A 21,604-nucleotide genomic window follows, 5' to 3' on the forward strand; every position below is an offset into this window, starting at 1 on the left:
AAGGAGTATGGGTATTTGGGAGTTAAAAAAGAAAGGGGAAAGAGAAACCAAGAAAGAATCATGCCAGAAAGAACTGAGTTTGCTGTGTGTGGTACCTACAAGGGCAAAAACCCCAGGAAGGCAAATGGGAACAAGACCAGCAAGATTATATAGTGAAGGAATCCGCATGAAATGAGGTAGTGAGATAGGAATTGATGCATAGTTCCCAGATTTTCAGAAAAGTTTGTATGGTTTTATTTTGAATGGTCGTAAGCTTCTCAAAAAACCTGCAAAGCTTGCCACTTGACCTCAGCAAAAGGAAAATCAGGGGACTTCCATGCATGTACTATGACTCTCTTGGCTTTAGTGAGTGTGAATGACCAATTTAAATTGACGAAGGGTGCAAACCTTCAGCTTTTTAAGTAACCGTGCTTCAAAAGGATCCTTACGAAAGGACTTACCTGTAACTGTGTATAAGAGTTGATACATCCTACCTCAAAACTGCTTGACCTTGGGATAGTCCCACCAGATATGATAAAACATACCTGACAGCCTTGGAAATAATAAGGTGAGTATGAAGGAGCAGTCCCAGAAATATGTAAGGGAACCAAATACCACAGTAAGAGAAGCTTATAGCTTGTGTCCACTGTCAAGACATGCAACAAACTTGTGGTAAGCCAAATCTGATTCCAATCAGCCTGTGTAATGGAGGTGCCCAGATCCCCTTCCCATTTAGAGGCATAAGTTGGCTCAGATAGTTGGCGATTACTCAACAGTACAAATCTGGTGCCTGGGCACCCTCTTAAGGGTTCTTTCAAAAAGTGTGAGCGAGGATAGATCTTGGCATGGTCTAGATAAGGTTTGTAGAAAATTCTTCATCTGGAGATATTGAAAGACGTCTCCAGGTCAGAGTTTATACAGAGTTTACACCAATCAAAAGTGGTATGTCTCAAAGAGCAGTAACCCATAATTCTATATTTTTATGCAGTCTAGTGAAGTCAGGCCAGTGAAAGCTATTTTCTATAAATCACAATGTTGTTAATTATGTTATAAAATAAACCTCATTGGCCCAAGCAGTGTGACATGATTGCCTACTTCCAAATGAAACATTTCAGTAGGATTTGTTTTTCTGGTACACTTATATATTTTGCAATTGAAAGTACTTTTATAAGGGGTCTTTCCACTCAACGCTCATGTTTGATTTTTGTTAGGATGCTGAAGAGTTATAGGAAGCCATTGTGTGAATTTGCTTTCCAGTAAGCAGTCAAAATAGAAATATCAGTTTTTAGTTTTCAACCTGATCCAAGCTTCACTACTTAGTAAGTCAACAATCTAGAAAAAGCCTGTAAGACGAGAGTTTGGACTTCACTCAAAGCATACTTGTTCTTAGTCATGGACACTGGGTAGTGAAGCCAGAATCAGGATGATGTCCCCTAGCTTGCACGTTTAGGAGCAAGTCGGCAATGGAAGCGCAAATATTTCTGTCCTCCCAGGTTTACGTTAAAGTGAACCTGAAATAAAAAAATGAAGATTAACCATGCTGTAGGGAACATCTAAATATTGTAAGTGTGCCTAAGCAGTACCCTGAAAATTGTTAATTGTTTGTCTTGAATTCCTACTGGACATAGCAGTTCAGTGCCTGATGTGAGTGTGTTCCAAGGCACTACTGTGCCTACATGTCGGACATTCATAGCTGTATATTTACAGTGTGAATTTAAGTTATTACTGCCTGTGACTGCCAGTCTCATGAGATTTGATAACACCATAGGGTCAAGAAACACATAAAGCCGCTGCGTTTTTGCCGACGTAGCCCAGTGAAATAAATAGGCTGACAAGCTGGGGGCAAAATGACACATGTTTGCACACACGGCAAGTGTGAATGGGGCCTCGCTGTGCTGCTCGCTATTCATACTGCTGGAAGGCCTGACATGAGCAAGCAAAGCCTCTACCAAGATGACAGCGGCATTCTTGCATAGACACAGTGCAGAACAAGGCATGATTAGTTGGTAATGGGGAAAAAAAATCAGCTGCAGGGTGACATAGGCAATACTGGTGACTGGTCCTTTGCCACATGGACAGAGCTTCTGAGCAAAGTTTTTAGTTCCTCAAGTAAAAACTGTTTAACTATCTTATCACATTGTTGTAAAGCATGCATTGTGTATTATATTGCAAATATGTTATATATTTTCTTAAAAGTATATATTAAATATTCTTGATTACATTTTAATAGTAAAAATATAAACATGTCAAGAATGTTTACTGTTATATATTGGAGCAGGACAATGGGAAAGATCAACAGATGTGTATTCTGCAAGAGATCAAAATCTCCCTTCAAGATTATGGTGTTCTACTAGAGTTCACCTTCTCATCATCCATCCACGACCGGGAAATCAGGTACAGAGCCAACATAAAGCCCCTCTTGCTCACTAATGTTAAAGCAGAACTCCGGGCAAAAGTGTTCTTAACCTTTGCAGTGTGGCTACCTTGCACTGCAAGAGTTAAGTGTTTGTTTTTGTCTAGGTGCTAAAAAAAATTATACTCGCCCAATTCCCGGAGCTGGTTTGCCTTAGAATGGACCCTGGAGCCTCTCTCCTCCTCAGCTGCAGCAGTCTGAGGATCCTTGAGTCATCACATTTTATACACAGTGTTTTGAATGTGAGGACGCCAAGGGACATGGTATTGCTTGCTTTGACATGCATCTAGCCATCTGTTACTTATTAAAAAACGGGTAATAAAATGACCACACTCATGTGGAATAAGAAAGGAATTCTGTTAAAACTGAAAGCTGTGTTCCATGGTATACTTTGATGATTTTCAGCATGTATGCTCTTCTTTTTTTAAAGGTTACATTTTTAGAAAGATTTACAAAATTAAAACAGTGACCGATAGAAAGATTGATACAATCAAGCAATTAGTAATAATATTATACACTCCTTAGTCCTTCAGAGCAAAACATGACAATTTCTAGTAACTGCGGTTTCATGTGCCACACTGCAGGTATGAGATGTCTGCCAAAACATTTCAGCTGAATGATGAATGGTCTAACATTGACAACTCTAATATTGTGCTATGTATCCTCAATGCTATGAATAGAAGGGAAACAAATGTAAAACTAAACTATTGTATTGTATTTCTCTTATGGCTAAAGTAAGGAATCCATCAAAGATAGGTGGTCAAACTGTAATAAAAGAACAACAGATTGCTGTCTTAACTGGTAGAGTGACTCATACACAAACTAAAGTCTAAGATCTAAGGGCAGGATTTATTTATTTATTTTATTATTTGGTATTTATATAGCGCCAACAATTTACGCAGCACTTTACATTAGTCCCTGCCCTCAAGGAACTTACAATTTAGGGTCCCTATCTCTCGTGCATACATGGGGGCAGATTTAGATATTAGTGCTGTTAGTTCAGAAGCTCTCTATGGTTCCCATTAATACCTCTCTGGTGTAAAGGTTGTTAGAAATAACCACTCTTCATTGCCTTTGAGTGTTTTGTGCGTGAACCGTAACCACCGATTAAAAAAAGTGGGTTATGTGGGAATGTTTTCCACATTCAGTTCTGCGTTTAGTTTTTCCAGGTTGCTGTGTTTTGTTTTTTTTTTAACTAAATCAAATGCATTCTGTTTTCTTTATGATAGATTTAACAATGGTTGGATGATAAAAATTGGGCGAGGTCTTGACTATTTTAAGAAACCTCAGGTAAGGAAAGTGACATTTTCAAAGTCAACTAACTTATTTCTGCATGAAACCAGTGATTTAAAAGAAATGTAATCAAGAAGCCAGTCACAATTGTTTTCTTTTACAGAGACTTTTCTTTGACACCCCAGATATTTGTAGGATTCACTTTTTTTATTTATTTAAACTAATTGCTGCCTTAATAGTAGCATGACTTGCAAGGGATCATCTTTTAGGGGGTTATTCACTCAGCTGCCGAAGGCAGCCGAGTGAATAATTGACCCGAAGGGAAGGGAGCCAACGCCTGTATTCACTTCAGCCCTGTAAGACTATTTTCAGCTGCCCTCGGCTCCCTTTACTTCCCTTTGATTCAGCCGAGCAGCCTCAGCACAGTCAGCAGAGCCGAAGGGAAGAACCCGTTCGCCTCAGCCGATCCAACATCTGGATTCGCTGAGGCGAACATTGGGCAGTTCACTCCCTGCTGTTGACTCTAATTCTCTACACAAAAACAGTTTTTGAGAATTTATTTAGAAGAAAAAAAAAATTATCTAACAATGTAATCCAAAGTCAATCACATCATCCAGTGATGTTATCCAAGGTCAATCATGATGAACGACGTCGCCGAACGAAAAAATATCCCGCTGGACCCGACTGCTCCCAACGAACTGCAGCCGCAAAATAAGAAATTTGACAGCTCTTGGCCCAAATGTAAACAGATGGGCAGAGCCAGTGGTGCCGACACCACTCGCTCCATCCATTTGTTTTCATGCCATGACAGTAAACTGTCAGTGAACTGTCATGGCATAAAAACAAATGAGCACAGTGAGTGGTGACGTCACCACTGGCTCTGGCCCATCTGTTTACATTTGGCTGGGGGCTGTCAAATTTATTATTTAGCCTCCGGTCCGTCAGGTGGTGGCTTTTTGTTTTTTTGTTCCCGCGAGTCTCCATTGTCTGTTATCATGATTGACCTTGGATTACATCTCTGGGCGACATGATTGACGTTGGATTACATCGTTGGATCATTTTTTTTCTTTTTTTTTAAATAAAGGAATTGTCAAAAACAGTTTTTATGTCTTTTGTGCAATTGAAGGATTTTTTCAAAAGTCTGGTGTGTTTTATTTACTTTTTATTTAACTCTTTAGTGAATGAGTAGGTGTACAACTACCCCTTACTCATTCACAAGAGGGGGGGAGGGGAACTGAGCTGTGCCCAAAAAGAGCAAGGCAGAGTAGTCATCAGTATTGCCAGTGGCCTTCCTGAGTTGATCTTTCCACTTTACTGACTTACCATGCTTTGTTCTTTACGGAGTCTCTGTGTGGAGGTTGTCATCCTGGTTGAGGCAAGGCTTTGCTTCCTCCCTCATGTCAAAGCTTCCAGCAAGAATAGTGAGCAGCACAGTAGAAACATCACCAAATCTAACTCCAAATCTCCTTAAACAAGCAGCCTAAGATCTCATGCTGCACATATACATCTATAAAACTGTAGGCTCAGAAGTGCCTTAGCAGACTTGCATGCCAGGAAGTGCGTTGCTGTTTTTCCGAAATAAATTTAAGACATAAGATAATTTTTGGATCGTATTGGACAGTGGCCAGAGCTGTGAGGACCTCCCACTCCCAGAAATCCTTGGCATATGCACCACATGCATGTTGGGTTAGCCACAGGGTGCTAACCTGCACAGGTCCAGGGCTGTGGCTTATCTGCAATGGTACATATTTCTGCAATGTTTGAGGGCTGCAGAGGGTATAAGCATAGTCTACTCTCTCCTTCCCCTTCTGACTCTCTATCAGACATGTCCATGACTAATTCCCTTATGCCCGATTAAGTGGTGGAGTAGCAAATGGAGGTGGAAGTTCATACCTCCTCATACTCTGTTTCCTCACAAGGGGACCCATCTTCAGAAATTTGGTTGTCTAAAATATGTCACCAGTGGTGGTTCCCTTAAGAAAAAAAAGCCCATTAAGACCTTTCTACATTCCATGGTAGAGGAATTGCTGTATGTGGATTGGCCACGTCCTGAAAAATTGTTGGCTCCAATAAAGTGGTTTGCACAGCAGTACCCACTGGAGAAGGCAGTGTCAGAGGTTGATGCAGCTATTTCTAGTCTTCAGTCACTAACCTTGCCGGTAAAGGATGTCCCTGCCTTTTAAGGATACAGGGGACAAGTGAACTTATTGGCCCTACCCTACAGCCAACATTCAGCTTCTATAGAGTTGTCAGATCTTGGAAGTCTGGACTGAGGGTATGGCATACGAATCGGGCTCAATTACATTGGATTCTTAATAGTTCTCTTTAGAGTCACAGGAAGACATTTTACTATTGGTCTGCTATATGCGGACAGCCCTAAGCCTCTCTAGAAGCAGACCCAGCTGTGCCTGCCCCCTCCCTCGTCTATCCCTCCAGTCAGCACTGGAGAAACAGAGAGGGGAGGTAGGAAGTACTGGTGTAGTGTGCCCCAATTATCAGGAAGCCGGGCGGCGGATCATGACCCGTTGCCCAGTTTCCTGATTGCTGGTGTTCTAGCAAAAGAACACCAGCTTCACTTGCCGAGGCTGGCTGGATTCCTGACCCATCAGGAAGCCGGAACGCGAGTCATGGCGTGCTGCCCGTCTTCCTGATTGGTTAGGAAACCAGGCTGCCTAGGAACAAGTAAAGCTGGCTTCCTAGCCAATCAGGAAGCCGGGTGACACGTCATGACCCGGCTTCCTGAGTGGCTAGGACGCCGGCTTCACTTATTCCTAGGCAACAACTAGATACTGTATATGTGCATGTTATTAAATCTGTGTATTTTTAAATATTTGATCTTCAAGCCCAAATGAACTTCCAGCTAAATGCATTTCAGGGGCATCGAAACAAAAAGTGTTTAAAGACTTACAGGGTTATTTACTATGCTGTTCCCGGAGGCAACGAACAACGTTCGGCTATTCACTACGGCTCAGTACAGCTGATTTCAGCCATACCTCGGCTGCACTTTGGTCAGCAGCCGAACATGCTCTGCATGTTCGACTGAGCAAAAGTGCAGAATATTTTTTTAAAAAGAAAAAATAATTAAAATTACAAGCTAGCTCTGCCCAACTGTTTCCTATTGGCGGGCACCTGCTAGAGCCTTCTAGCAGGTCCCGGCTAATGAATAACAACTGGGCGGAGCTGGCTGTGACGTTGTTATTGTTTAATAACAGATCAGCGTCCCCAGGTCATTTGGGGACGCTGATCTGTCATTAAAACTGAGCGGAGCTAACCGGTAGATGATGGCTGGCTCCGCCCACCTGTCATTTGCGAGGCGTACGGCCGCCTTCGGCTGCAGTATGGGCTATAGTAAATAGCCTGTACAGCAGCCCTTTAGTTCGACTGAACCGAAGGGTTCCTGCAACCGAAGCTAGCCGAAGGATCAGCCAAAACTTCGGCTGATCCTTCGGCTAGCTTTGTGAATATACCCCTAAGTTTGTTTTCTTTAGAAAGCAGCCACAGCCTGAGTGGGAAAAATTCCCCCTATTGAGTCATCGCTAGAGCTCTCCAATTACCAAAGCTTATGCTCCCTGCTGATTGAAATGCTTCATGTCTGACTTGGCAGGGGTGTGTCTGACCTATACAGAGACGACTGCTTCCACACAGAGAGAAAGGGTTGCAGCATGCTGGCAGGGGACAGGCATTTCTACTAAAACTGTGACCATTTATTAAACAAAATGAACTGTAAGACTTTGCACAACTCATATTGCAACTTGCACAACTCAATATTTAATAACAACATCAAAATGCAATTATTTGCCATGTGTTTTATAGAGTCGTTTTTCTATTGGCTCCTGTGACTATGACTTGCGGCCCTGCTATGAGACATCAGTTGATATCTTCCACAACAATCACACAAGAAAAACCTGACTAAACTCTGCACAAAGGAGTCGTTTTTAAAGAGGTATTCTAAATAACTGGAGTGGTAAAGAGGTTTGGTATGTCATAGCTGATGTCTAATCCAGGAACGGTTGAAGGTGTACGTGTACTTTTGGGGCATATAAAATACCTGTGTTGAAAGAACCAACAACTTGTCATGTTGCTGTTTTAGTACACTGAACATTCGTTATACATAATGTTTTATCATGGAAACCATACCTGTGTTTTATGCCTTTTATATTTTATATATGAAATAGTTTTTGTGTTGAATATGAGTAATTATATGACGTGATATGAAAGCATGCAAACACAGCTTTCCTTCCTTGGCATGTGTTCCTGCGATCTCCTCTATATGTTTATACACTTCATGAAGTGATGTGTTTGAAATAAGTATATAGCACTTCCTTTTGATACTTTCCCAGCACATGGTAGCGTATAATTGTGGCAAATCCTGTTTAGTCAGTTTTGTTGACAAGCAACTCGAGATAACTGACCATTTCATTTTGTGGCTATATGTCAGGCAGCTATTCTTCTGAACTTTCCTACTAGCTGCACTCCAGCATATTGCATTGGCAATACTAATACACTAAAGATCTTTTTATGTCATGCGCAATGGGGCTATCTAAAGTCCCAGCTATAATGTGCCAAGTATAGTGTTGTAATAACTGCTACAATGATTCGTATACTGACATTTTTGGACTTTTCTTGGTGCTCATATACATGCCATTTTTTTATTTGTTGTATATCTCCACACAATAGAAAACAGCTTACTGTAATGTTATCTTTTCTATAGGTCATTTTACTAGGAGTTTTAATCGTAAACAAGTGATTACTTAAGCCAAAACTCACCCATACTTTTGGAGTGCCATGTCATGAATGGATAATGGATACCATTGTTAAAAAACACAGCTAGTCTGGTAGATGCAAGATTTGATGGGTGTAACAAAGATATACCTAGATACTAAATATGGTATGACTGCTAGAGATCATTAGTCATATGGCCAGGTGATCTAAACTCTCCTATGTATATGTATGTATGTATGTATGTATGTATGTATATATATATATATATATATATATATATATATAATTATGGCATCAAAACTGTTGACGTTCCCTGGACCAATGTTGTATGCTGCCAAAGCACCTGAAACAACAAGTTAAATAGAATACAAATTAGGCAATACAGTAAAAAAAAAAAGTTTTAGGTTTAAAATTTGTAGGTTTTTTAAGTTCTGTTTATTAATCATCAGATGCATACAGGTTACATGTACAATATTATTCCAAATACAAGTATGTCAATAAACATTTACAATATAAAACACTAAACTGTGCCTCTTGTCACCTCAGTAGTATCAGTGGCAGCAATCAGCGTTGGAAGTATATGTTTATTCAAAAATGATCCGAACAATTATAAGTGAGGGGGGATTTGCTCCACACATTCCATATCTTTAGAAATTTATCTGAATAATTCCTGTTATCATATCGCCTTTTTATAAAGGATTTTTGATTTACCACAGCTATGCACTGAGCTAGAGTAAGGGGTGTGGATACCAAACAGGCATATTGCAGGGATGGGCGATATTGGCGTGGCTACCAATAAGGGGATACATAAAGATAGGAAGAACAGACATCATCCCAGTCCTCCTCACTAATGGAAGGCATTAGTACTTACTATTTTTAGACTTTACTTGTAGAGACATTTAATCCAGTTTATTGTGTAAGAAATGCAAGTAAAGATTGGAAATCGGACACTATGGCTCCTGTGATCTAGTAATACAAATCAGAGGATATTCTCTATTTGGGTGCTTAAGATGTGGCACAGTTGTAGGTACAGTTTCTGTAACAAAATCCCCTTGGGAAAGCCTGAAGATGAGCATATGAATGTAGCTGTCCATTATAGTATAGATTTGATAACACTACTATTCATTGGGCCTTCTATGCTCCGGGATCAGGAATGGGGGTAAGGTGTGATATAATAGTTATCCCAGAGAATTTGTTCTGACAACATACTGGATCTGACCAGGAAAGTATCTATCTTCCTAGCCCATTGCCCACATAGTTTTAGCTAGCCTCCAGTATATCTGACCTGAGAGAGGAAATCATATGGACAGCTCCTAAATATATGAAAACTTGCTCCATTTATAGCTCATCTGCTAGGTAGGTGTTAGCCGTGACAGAAACCATATACCATGGTAACAAATGTAACAGGCCTGCCAGGTAAAATAGATATATATCTGGGAGCGCTAAACTGGTCTCCAGACTTGGGCCTTTGTAGGGTTGATCATTTAGGTTTATGCCTGGTATTGGCCCAAATAAACGAAGATTGGGCTGAATTCAAATGCTTATAGTATTTGGGGACAGACCCTGGGATATGGGCCAGGACATATAGGCATTATGGGAGTATTATCTTGATCAAGTTGACCTGGCCTCCTCCTGATGGTAGCAACTTTACGTGGTTTTTGTTTGACATATTGTATAAAGGCACAGCATTGGCCATAATTGTGAATTATAAGCTATGATATAAAATGATTTATCCTGCAAGACCACCCCTATCTCCACTACTAAGCCCAAAGGTTAAAACACATTAGAGGGGGTGGACCGGAGGCAGGACTCTGTGCCACTGGCTGAATCAATAAAGTTGGTTTTAACAAAGTGACATTATCAGACTGCAGCTGTCCTTGCTCCTGGGATCTCAGTACACTGGAGCGACAGTGCACTCCGTGGGCAGACACCTGATGTCCCTCTGGCCAAATGAACAAAGGCCGTGGCATAGTGGTGTTAAGTTAAACATTTGACTAGATTTAAAACGAACCTGTTAACAGGATTTCTTTAAAGCAGACTTTTATTTTGTCTGTTTTGCTATACAACTAGATATTCATCTGCTAGATAGTTAGATAATTATACACTTAGGGTACTTTCCCAGTTAAGGCACCCATAACACTAACACTAGCTGGCACTAACCATTTGAAATGCCAAAAGCTAAGGGAAGCCCAGCAACAACAAAAATCCCTTATGCCCAACTTCTGTTTTAATTCTAGAAATCTATTTTGCCCTGACAAGCTTTTTTACAACTATGAATATGAAATATCAGACTTTAGGGGTTTTGTACCTATCCTGGCTTCACTACCTAATGATTCATTGACCTGGAACAAGCCTAGGCAGACATTGGTTCACCCAATAATCACATACTATTTCCAGGTCAGTGACTTACCCAAGAAAAGGAGAGTTAAGGTATTTAAGTTGACATGGCCCTTTTAAGATGCTTAATGTGTCAGCTATTTTATGAGCATATGCATCTTCATGGATTACACATTTTATATTTGTTCATGTGTGTGATTACCTTTCATAATTTGGCTTGCTGACCAGCTTGGAAATTTTTTCTTGATGTCCCAAAACATAGAACACAGTATTTATGTAGCCTGTAAAATATGCTCTTCACTGTCCCATGCTCCTCGAAGAGAATGCCATCTTTTGTCGATCTGGTGTTAAAAATAAATAAATAAAATGACTTGTCTGCCAGGATAAAAACATGGGATGAACTCTTTGGGTCATACATATTTTCCGACTGCTTAACAAGACAACCCATGAAAGCTTTAGAATGATTTAATGAGCTAAAATGATTGTAAGTAACATTGAGGATTTGTGTATAGTAACTGCGCTGTCGGGTATTTTCCAGATTTCTACAATGCAGGTAAAATGCATGGACTTTATAAACCCATTTGTTATCTTTGCATTGAGGTAACATGTGGCAATATGTTACATGCGTTGCCATTCATTTTTAATGCCACCCCAAAGCACAGTCTGTTGCATTACACATTTTGAGATATGTGCGATTTTGGTGCATTGGCAGCCCATTATTTTCAATAGGCTGCCTTATTGCAGCACACATTAATGTGCAACATAACGTGCACAGATATGTAAATGGGCCCTAAAGCTAAACTCCAGTGAGTCTGCTTCCACCCAACTTATTCACAAGGGAAAGAATATGGAATTTCCTGAGTATTTTAGACCAAATTCTTTACTTAATAAAAAAATTGTATCTCTTAGTTGTCTGTTTTTCCTACCATTATTTCAATGGATCAGACAGCTTTTCTTAAAGGGAGAACAGGTACCAGATACATCTTATCAGTAATTTTGTCTTACCTGTAAAATCTGTTTCATGCAGTACATCACAGGACACAAGGAGTGTGTGCAGTACATCACAGGACACAAGGAGTGTGTGTGTGTGTGTGTGTGTGTGTGTGTGTGTGTAGGTGTCCAACCAAAAGGTTATGCAGCTACCTTCAGGTGATTGGAGACTGTCAAATCAAAGCTGTAAGGACAGCTCTGTATAACCCCTCCTACTCTCAGCCTGCCCCAGTTTTGTAGCATACAGGACAAGAGTTAATCACAGAAAAACAGAAGTGAGGGTCCCGTGTCTCATGATGTACTCCATGAAATGTATTTTACAGGCATGACAAAAATCCTGTTTTCTTGTTCGTCACAGAACACAGGGAATTAATTCTGTAACCAACAGGACATCCAAAAGCTGTCCAACAGAGGGGCAGGCAACACAGCAGTGAGAAAACAAACTCCAACAGGGAGCTATAACACAAGGGGGGGCACAATTGAGAGGGTAGCCTAAAGAACTTTGCAGCTAAAACTTACATCCACTAGCAAAATTATGAACAGAGGACCAGATGGCAGCTTTGCAGATTTAGGATACTGAAACCCAATGCTGGCTCAAGAAGCACTAACACTTCTTGTAGAATGAGCCTTAACTGGAAAGAGAGGAACTGTACCCTAGTACAATGGAGATGACTCCAGACCATAGCAGTACTTTGGTGTATAGCCAAGGGGCAGAAAAGAGCCAGGCCAAATGACTAAAAATGCAGGGGGCCACAGCAAAGCGTAGGAAACTGTTGGTACACTGGGAATATTGGGATATGTAGGTACAAGTCATTGATGTCCGCAGAGGTAAGCACATCTCCCTGGTGAAGGAAGGATATGACAAAGCTGGTTTATTTTTATTCCATGCTGAATTTCTGAGCTTGAAATAAGATATTCAGTGCTTTGCAATCTAGCATGGGGCTGAAGCCCACTTAGCTTTGGAAACAGGAACAGGTTGGAGTAAAACCCTGAAACTATTCTGCTACAGGAATTTAGGCAATGATACCCTGATCCAGAAGACCCACTAGGAGGTACCTGGAGCTCTAGAGCATCACAGTTTGTGTGATGACAGAGGAAGTGATGAACTAAGCAGAGTGCTGGTAGCCACTGGAAACCACTTCCTGCACCCAATAATCTGGGATGCAAGCTGTCCAAGTGTCTGCAAAGGATAATGGATGTCCCCCAACTTTGGAAAGGGGGGCTCACCTTTATGCTGCAGAAGATCCATCTGAGGGCTTGGCAGACTTGGAGTTCCAGGCCTTACGGTTAAGCTGGGAAGGCAGTCTTGGGTTTAGAAGTGGTGGTCGTAGAAATAGAGTAATGAAAAGGACTTTTCCTAACCTACAATAAGGAATAAGCCTTTCCAGATTGCACTATAGGCTTTTTGGACTAAGGCAGATGGATGTTCTTGTCAGCAATGGTGTCCTTAACAATGGCATCCAAAAAGGTAGATCTGAAGAGATGTTGAAAGCCATGCAAAGCATTTGCCTCTGGGATGCAGTCCATCACTTTAGCCAAAGAGCATTGTGCATGTGCAATGACAGCGGATTTATGCGGTAAATGTGATGGGGAACCTCCAGCAGCCCATCATAACTGTAGCTTTAGTAGCTCTGGATGTTTTATAACCAAAGAAAAAATAAAATGGTGACCAGATCCATTCTAATAACTTTTGCCCAGTTAGTCAAAGTTTGGCAAATCAAGGTCACAGCTAAGACAGGGTGAAGAACATTACCTGCAGTGAGAAGGCCTCCAACCACTTATTGGTGGGGTCCATGCATCTTCCACCGGGATGGTGCTGGCTTTAAGGTGGGACACTGCCAGATCCACAGTGGGGGGCAGATCACTTTGTACAGAAACATAAGCTCAGGGAACAAGGCCAGGCATTAGGTACTCACAAACCCAACCGCTGGTAACAAGTGAGGGTCGTAGGCTGGGGGTGACCACCTTCACTGTAAGTGGGCAGTAAGAACAAACCAAAGATTGGAGATTTGTGTGGCTCTTTGAAATGCACTAGCCACAGTAAAGAGATGCTTCCTCAGTGCTGACTGACGTAAGAGAGCGCAGAAAAGGCACGACTAAAATTCCACTAAGCCTGCAGTGTTAACCACTTCCGCAGTAGGAGTTGTTGGAATGCAGGGATTTTAAAGGCATTCAGTGAACCGAAGAAATTAGGTAGCTCCTGGTGCTCAGCCTGATCAACCTACGCACTAAGTGAGTCATTAGGGACTGGGTTAAGGCAATGCCAATGGCTCTAGATCTGGAAAGTACTCCGCAGCAAATGTTACCAGGATGGTATCTGGAAAGCAGCTTATGTGGAACGCAGTGCCTAAACGTCACTTCCATGCTTGCCCCACTTGTTTAGTTCAGAAGGGTTAGGTCTCAGCACTCCAAAGTCCAAGCCGAGGATAGACCACGCCAGAAAGATGCAAAGTAGAGACCAGCTCTAACAGTGATGTTGAGAGTCTTGAATGAATAAAAATAAAAAAAAGTGAAGGAAAATGTTAGCAAAAATAGGTTAGTCGTTTTCCACCACAGCTAAAGAAAAGATGTCCATCTTCCTAGGAGACTAGCAAAAAACTGAAACATGCTGGTAGTAGGAGGGGTTATTTTTGGCTGGCCTATCATTTTTTTTTTTGTTGGCCAGTAGCCAATCCTCTGTATGTGTCAGTAAAGCCAAAGGTTTCACACTTCCTGTGACCCCCAATAGCATGAGAAAGTTGCTATATTACAATAAATGTTATTTTATCAGAAATTCCAGTGGGCCACTTATTCATTTTACTCTATTTGTGGAGATCTTTAATTACCTGCATCAACCCAAAAGCATTGCCATGATCTCCAGAATGATTGGCGTCTAAAGCATTCCCAGCACGTGATTCACGAGACATGATCCCTGCAATGATAGCTGGGTCCACACCAGTTTCCCCAGCCACAGATTGAATCTTCTCCTTGTACTTCATCACCCTTTGCAGATCTGTTGCTGCCAATGCTTCAGATGCAGGTATACCTTTATAAAGGAAGGTAAAACATTGTCATTAAAAAATTGTATACATTTTCAAAGCTGCACCTCAAAACATTTTCTGCTGTATAAAGACATCCACAGATAAATGAACAAAACATTTGTTATTGAGAATGTATAGTGTTTTTTAGACTTGGATGTAAAAGAGTTCCGTTTGAGCTGAGCAATCTGATCAGTATGTGTTAATGTTTAAAAATTATTTTCTGTGTATAGTTCTTACATTGGGCAGCCATATTTACTCATTACAAGGGCAGGCTGTGCCTCATGCTTTGCAGTGCTACACAATGGTTCTGCTTTACTGCCCCTTCTCACAATGCAAGCCTATGAGTCATCTGAGTGCTTGAAAACAATGCACTCCTTATGTGGCTGATACGTTATCTCAACAGAGAAATTGCAACGACAGCACCATCTAGTACCTAATCTGAAAATCTCTATATTTAATACAGTGTCACAAATATGGAAGAACAAGGTTTCTAAAAGTGTCTGTGTCTGCTTGTGAATGTATTCATACAAAGGATATTAATGCTGAATTCTGATTGAGTAATGCTACAGTGAGCAAAATTGCAAGGCAGCGCATCTGGTGTTCCTCGGTGCCAATGTCCGCTGCACCACATATAATATATGAAAGAGTAAATAAATTTCTACTGCTGCAGTTTAGATGGTCTGGGCTTTCGTCATAGTGGTTCTGCTACAATTAAGACTCAGGCCAGCTTAAACACATTAGCAGGAAGTTTATTTTTTGAGAGATTTTAAAACTACACATGATTGCTCCAGTGAGGCGATTTGTTTTGTAAATTATTTATTAAAATTGAGACCTTATACCAGGAGCACAGCAACAAGCATGGGGCATGATATGAATTTGCTCTAATTTTGTGTAAAAAGGGACTCTAGAGTAAGAGTAAAAGTGTAAGTGGTGTGGAAAGATTACTGTTCATTTTAACCTGAGTTATGAGGTTGGAGTAGATAGCTTTTATCCATGACATCATCATTATTTCAACCAGGTGTTTCAGTGTCTGTTCCATAAGTGTTTGGTCTACCTTGTCAAAAGCCATTTTGGATTCAGAAAGGGTGGCATAGATCACATCTAGTAGCCTGATGATGCTGTTGTTGCGTGCTTCCCTGGTAAGCACAAAGCTTGGGCGCGTGTCATAGGGCATGTTGCAAGGATTTTGGTGAATAATTTTAGGTTGGTGTTTAACAGCAAGATAGGTTTTTAGTTGGGACGTTGGGATGTCCCATTCTCCTGGCAACTGCCAAACCCAGACACGTCCATCGGTTTGCCAGACAGAGAAGCGTGATTCGTCACTCCAGAGAACACGTCTCCACTTCTCTAGAGTCCAGTGGCGGCGTGCTTTACACCACGGCATCTGGCGCTTTGCATTGCACTGGGTTATACAGCCATGCAGAATACCACCAGACTACAAGTCCCAGCAATACATTATAATAAAAAAACAGCACTGCAGAATACCACCAGCATTTTTTTACCCAATCTAAGGTGCTGTTCTTTAAGATCTCATGAGCAGCCACAACACGCAGAAGAACATTGATAGTATGAAATCAGTGACGTGATGGGGCTGAACTGACATGCGTGAGCAGTGATTGCACATTGTATCATAGGCAGCTAGTCCAGCAAATATTCCCTGCAAACATCAGGGAGATTTGTACAATAGGTAGTCAGTGCTTGTCTTCTCTGCTACCAAACTGCAAAAGCTCATAGACTGGGGCCCGAGCAGCATGGGATGCCCAGGACCATTACATGTGTATCGGCTGTACCACCCCGATGGCGGCCCTGTGTATAAATAGAGAAGGAGATAGGAAGGAGCGAGTGAGCAGCCCAACCCTAGTACAATGATAGTCTCTAGTTAACCCCCAAAGTACCCGAAGATAGTCTATCTGGGGTATACCTGATCGCATGTAGGGAGGATTTAGGCAGGAAGCAGCAGCCTGGAGGAGGTGGGATACACACCATAACAAGCAACTAATGTGATTGGTGCTGTATCTAAAAAGTTTAAATTTTTAAAAAAAAAGAAGACCTAAAATTATGCTTTTACCACGCATTAACAAATTACAAAATGTTGGTACTCACCAGAAATATTTTGCCCATCTTGACGGCCAGTTTCAGGTGAGGCACCAGTGGTAGGAATACTGTTAAGATCACCAAAATTGGCTGTGAAAGATATTACAATTAAAAAAAATAATTTGACCCATGCAGAAAGTTATGCTAATTCAGGGAGCTTTTACAGACTGACAAATGCATAAGCATGTTAAAAAATGTAATCTAATAAATTGAGCATTAAACATATGACACTGCAGCCTGAGGGCGGCAGTATTCAGCCTCAGGATGAAGGTTTTGTTTTTTAAATGAATGGAATAGCTGATCACATGATCGTGAACCACCTTGACATGGTTCCCAATCATCAGTGAAGACATTATCCGTAGTGACGGACCAATTGAGTGCTACAAAGTGTTGGTTGTTGACTGTTTAAGGGGGGTATGCATAAACTTATCTACGGCATGGGGCATTTTGGTGGGAAACAATTATATATACTGTAGATTGTTGGTGGGAAGGGATTATTAGGGCAAAAGAAGAGGGTAGTAACTAGTGATGGGTGAATTTACTTGGCTCCGATCATAGGTGTGTTTGGCAAATTTTTAAAATTATTTCTTCATTTTCAAGGTGAATAAGCAAAGGTTATGTGAAACAAAAGGTATGGGGAGCTGGGCACTGCCCTGGGGTACCGTACTACTCTTTTAACAAGACTTAGTGACATTAAACCCTCAGATTTTTATAAATGAAACAGTACAGTAATGTGTGCCTTACTGTAATACATTGTAGTTTCCCTACTCTTTGCTGCTCTTCCTTTTAAATCCTTTTTTCTTCTCATGCTGGGAAGAACTTCCGTTTTGCAGCAGACTGCCTCTTCTCTGGAATGTTACATGATGTCTGTTTGAGCGCTCCCGACCTGAGCCAGGACTACAGGATGACGTCCTCCCGACATCCACATCCCCGCCCACTTTAGATTAGCAACAGCTGCTGCCTGCATGTGCTTTTGTTTTACTCTTTTCTGCTGTGTTCGTGTCTGATCGATTCTCCTAATCAGAGCAAGGTATTTTTTTTCTATTTTTTTTTTAAACAAACTTCATTGCTTATGTTTTTTCATAAACAACCTATTCATTGCATTGTGTCCTGTGTGAGGGCTGAACTAGTAGGATTACATTGCTCATACTTAAATCAATAAAAAATAAATCAAAATGTGTGTTTTTTAAATGCAGCAATATAAATATTACATTGATTATCTAAATATATATCAACACATAGGAAATAACTCTTTAAAAAAAAAAAAAGATTGCAGCCATCACACAGTACACAATACAATGAATAGGTTGTTTATGAAAAAAACATAAGCAATAAAGTTTGTTTTAAAAAAAATGAGAAAAAAAATACCTTGCTCTGATTAGGAGAATCGATCAGACACGAACACAGCAGAAAAGAGTAAAACAACGGCACATGCAGGCAGCAGCTGTTGCCAATCTAAAGTGGGCGGGGATGTAGATGTCAGGAGGACGACATCCTGTAGTCCTGGCTCTGGTCGGGAGCGTGCACACGGACACCATGTAACATTCCAGAGACAAGGCAGTCTGCTGCAAAACGGAAGTTCTGCCCAGCATGAGAACTACAGCGCCCCACAGTGACCACATGCCTCAGTAACCACACCCCTCAGTGGCCACACCCATTTCCCCCCAAATCCGCACCATTTAAAGACTCCCATTTTGTTTGTTAAGCCCCAAAGAAACATATTAAAAAGTATGATAAAAATAAAACTTGTAGGCACAATATAAGTATTCTTATTAAATAACAACAGAAGGCAAACAAGTGATAAACAATAAATGTTAAACTAAAATAGAGTCTATAAAAATAAAGTGTCAGGTTGTCATGCCGACCCTTACTTCAAGTAAGTGCATCTAGAAAAGTAAAAATAAAAAACAGAACACAAAACCTAGACTACATGTTAAATTAATAAATTACTATTTGCCCGAATATACGAAAAATTTATTCAGGCACATAATTTGTTTGAGAATGCACGGCGGCCATGTTGTTCTGCGAATGCGTGCCGTCATCTTGGAGGCGGGGAGCATGATGTCACATGACGTCATGCATGCGTGGCGTCAGGTAACGTCACACACCAATATAGGCGCCGCCATCTTGGTGTATACCTAGATATACACCGAGATGGCGCCGCCCAAAACGTGCGTTGTTATATGACGTCATGCTCCCTGCCTCCAGAACACGCCAATGGCTGAATCCAAAAAAGCATAACAATTTGCTTTGTTTGATGAAACTAATGAAAAAGTTTTTCGTTTTCGTTCATTTCATGTGAAATTAATTTTTAGTCATTGCACATGTCTAATAATACGTGTAGGGGTAATTTTCACTTTTTAAAATAATTTTTTACATTTATACGAGGACGAGCTGTGTCGACCGCCTGGCACCCTTGTTGCCATGGTGCCCTGTGCAGCCGCACACCCCAAAGGCTGGCCCTGTCCAGGAAAGGGGGAGCCAGCAAGGGTGCAGCCCTCTCTCTCAAACCATATGTGACCCCTTCCCTAACATGAGCAGGGTATCTCATTCCCACATCCGATCCCAAACAGGAATCTTGGAGCTCCCTTTAAGATAAGAGGGCCCCCAAATATCCAGTCCCCCTTGTTATGTAAATGAGTAAAGCCTGCACAGAATAATTTTTTGCTAGCGCGCAGGACGCAGCAACGCCAGCATCCTGGCAACAAATAGGGGGGAGTGGATGCAAGGTCCTGAGCAGGAAGCTGTCATATTTAGTGCTGGTAGTACTACTGCTACTAAATGAATTACTTCCTACAGTAGCCGGAGGTTAACTTCAGGGCACGGGTAAACAGGCCATCTAGTTCAACTGTTCAGCGAACCCTGAACAGAGAGATTTTGCTGTAAACCCTGCATCGTTTTGAACTCAAAACCCATCCCTAGTACCGGTAGCAGCCTATAGCAAACAACATGCTCTTATTTTCATTGTTTCTGCTGAAAACGTATTAATTGCTACAGATTATTGCACCTGGCACCTCTTTGATACATTTTACACCTATTAATAAATCTGTCATTATGGATTGACCTGAATGGCTGTATAATACAACCGAGGCACATACTGTATATCCAAACATGTATCTTGCTACCCAATTTAATAACAGTTTTGACTCCGTTGCTTTGAAGGTATTACGGCATCTTCCTCTACTCTCTACCAAAGATAACATTTTGATGGAAATGATTGAATACTCACACGACATGGTTGCTTTTCAAATACTCCTGGTAACACAAAACAATGTTAGCATTAAGAGTCAAGTTAATGTTAGTTTTGTTATTTTAGAAAATAGTTATCAAATGAGCGTGCAATAAAATATAATATGATGCAAGTTTTATGCATGTCTGACGCACACTGTATGTCCACTGCTAGCAAGTAAAACACACGTTTTTATTTATATATTATTCAAATATTTTATCATTTTTGTATCATTTCTTTTTCAGCCTCATTTTACACAACACATTTTGGGACAAAGATTCTTGGACCCTTTAAAGCAGTTTCCCCTTTTTTGAAAAAAAATTTATATTTCATATTTTTCAGGTCTTCCTTTATTTTAGTTAACCATCAAGTGGCTTCATCGGGAATACACAGTATATAGATACACACACACAACCAACCAATCAGGTTCTCTCTTCAGTTTGTTCAGTTAAAGGAGAATTATGAGGCGAGTGATTTCCACTCAGCCTCATAATCTGAGCCGACCTGTGACAATTAAACTGTCACAGTTTGGCTCAGTAGATCGGGAAGTGAGCGAACACATACCGTCACTCGCTCACTTCTCGATCCTCCAGCGCTAACTGGCAAATCGGACGGGGGAGGGGGCGGGCACAACTGGTTCTGCCTCTGGATAGGCAGAGCCAGCTGTCAATCCTGCAGCTGGGTGGATCCAGACAGTATTGTCGGGATCCGTCCCGGCTGCGGCGCCTCAGTACAACGCGAGCTGTAGCTCGCGGTATACTGAGCTTTGCGTCACGGGAGAATGCTAGTTTGTGTTCTCCCGTGACCCTTAGGAGGAGAACTATGGGGAAAAGCCCTGACCCCATAGTTCTCCTTTAAGATTTGAAAACTAAAGAGAGATGCTTTGACTAGCATTTTTCAGCCCCTGATCAATGCAGGGACACATAAAACTATTTTTCAAGCTTTCTATGTGCCCTGTTCAAACCACAATGCTGCCTTGTGGTGGGTTGCAGTAGCTTGTGAAAAAATGCAGACATGCTGTATTTGTTCACACTGCATCTCAGCTCATCTATGTCAGTAGAAATGAATGAAATGTCACTATTACATTTCAATAAAGTTTAAATAAAAACATGTAAACAGTGTCTTGTGTTAGAACAAAACAAGGCACCACCTGCACACATCAGCGGACACCAGCCTGTACACTAGGTAATTTAACATGCCAACTGGTGTGAATGAGCCCTTAATGTGCACATCCTTTGCATACTCAATATCTCCTGTTGCCTTGATCTGCAGTCAAACTCTTTTTTTTTGTGAATTACTTATGGTAAAAAAGACAAAGTTGTACAAACACAAATATAACATCAGCACAATGGCCAGTAAGTAGCTCCAAATCAGCCAAGAGGTTTATCTGATACACACGTGTGGGGAAGGACCTATGTTTTGCATCCCAGTTCCAACCCCATCCTAGTTCATACAGCTTATAAAGGTTCACACATCAGAGGTAGTTATATTAGGATTTGACCTCGGACCCCAAATTACACAATTCAGAATGGGAACCAAACAACGCCGTTTCCAAAGTGACAGTAGGGTTATTAGCGATTGAGGGCA

At 41.1% G+C, this 21,604-nt stretch overlaps 2 protein-coding genes across 3 annotated transcripts in view; one reads left to right on the top strand and one right to left on the bottom strand.

Moving 5' to 3' along the window:
* Positions 1–7,599, top strand: part of MITD1 (microtubule interacting and trafficking domain containing 1) — a 12,676-nt gene extending 5,077 nt beyond the window's left edge. For both annotated transcript variants that reach the window (XM_018563238.1, XM_018563246.1), the window contains 3 exons: positions 2,258–2,373; positions 3,622–3,682; positions 7,439–7,599. In XM_018563238.1, coding sequence (XP_018418740.1) covers positions 2,258–2,373; positions 3,622–3,682; positions 7,439–7,534 — 273 coding nt within the window. In that variant the 3' untranslated portion in view covers positions 7,535–7,599. The remainder of the gene's footprint in view (positions 1–2,257; positions 2,374–3,621; positions 3,683–7,438) is intronic.
* A 21-nt stretch (positions 7,600–7,620) lies between these two features.
* LOC108792144 (lysozyme g-like) lies at positions 7,621–20,045 on the bottom strand. Its single transcript, XM_018562850.1, is given in 6 exon segments — positions 7,621–7,673; positions 8,649–8,690; positions 10,887–11,025; positions 14,500–14,699; positions 16,798–16,878; positions 20,018–20,045. Coding segments are annotated over 6 exon segments (522 nt in total). The 5' UTR covers positions 20,025–20,045.
* Between the last annotated feature and the right edge of the window lie 1,559 nt (positions 20,046–21,604).

Source organism: Nanorana parkeri, unplaced genomic scaffold (genome assembly GCF_000935625.1).
Source record: "Nanorana parkeri isolate BGI_ZX_2015 unplaced genomic scaffold, ASM93562v1 scaffold21, whole genome shotgun sequence".
Taxonomy (NCBI): domain Eukaryota; kingdom Metazoa; phylum Chordata; class Amphibia; order Anura; family Dicroglossidae; genus Nanorana; species Nanorana parkeri.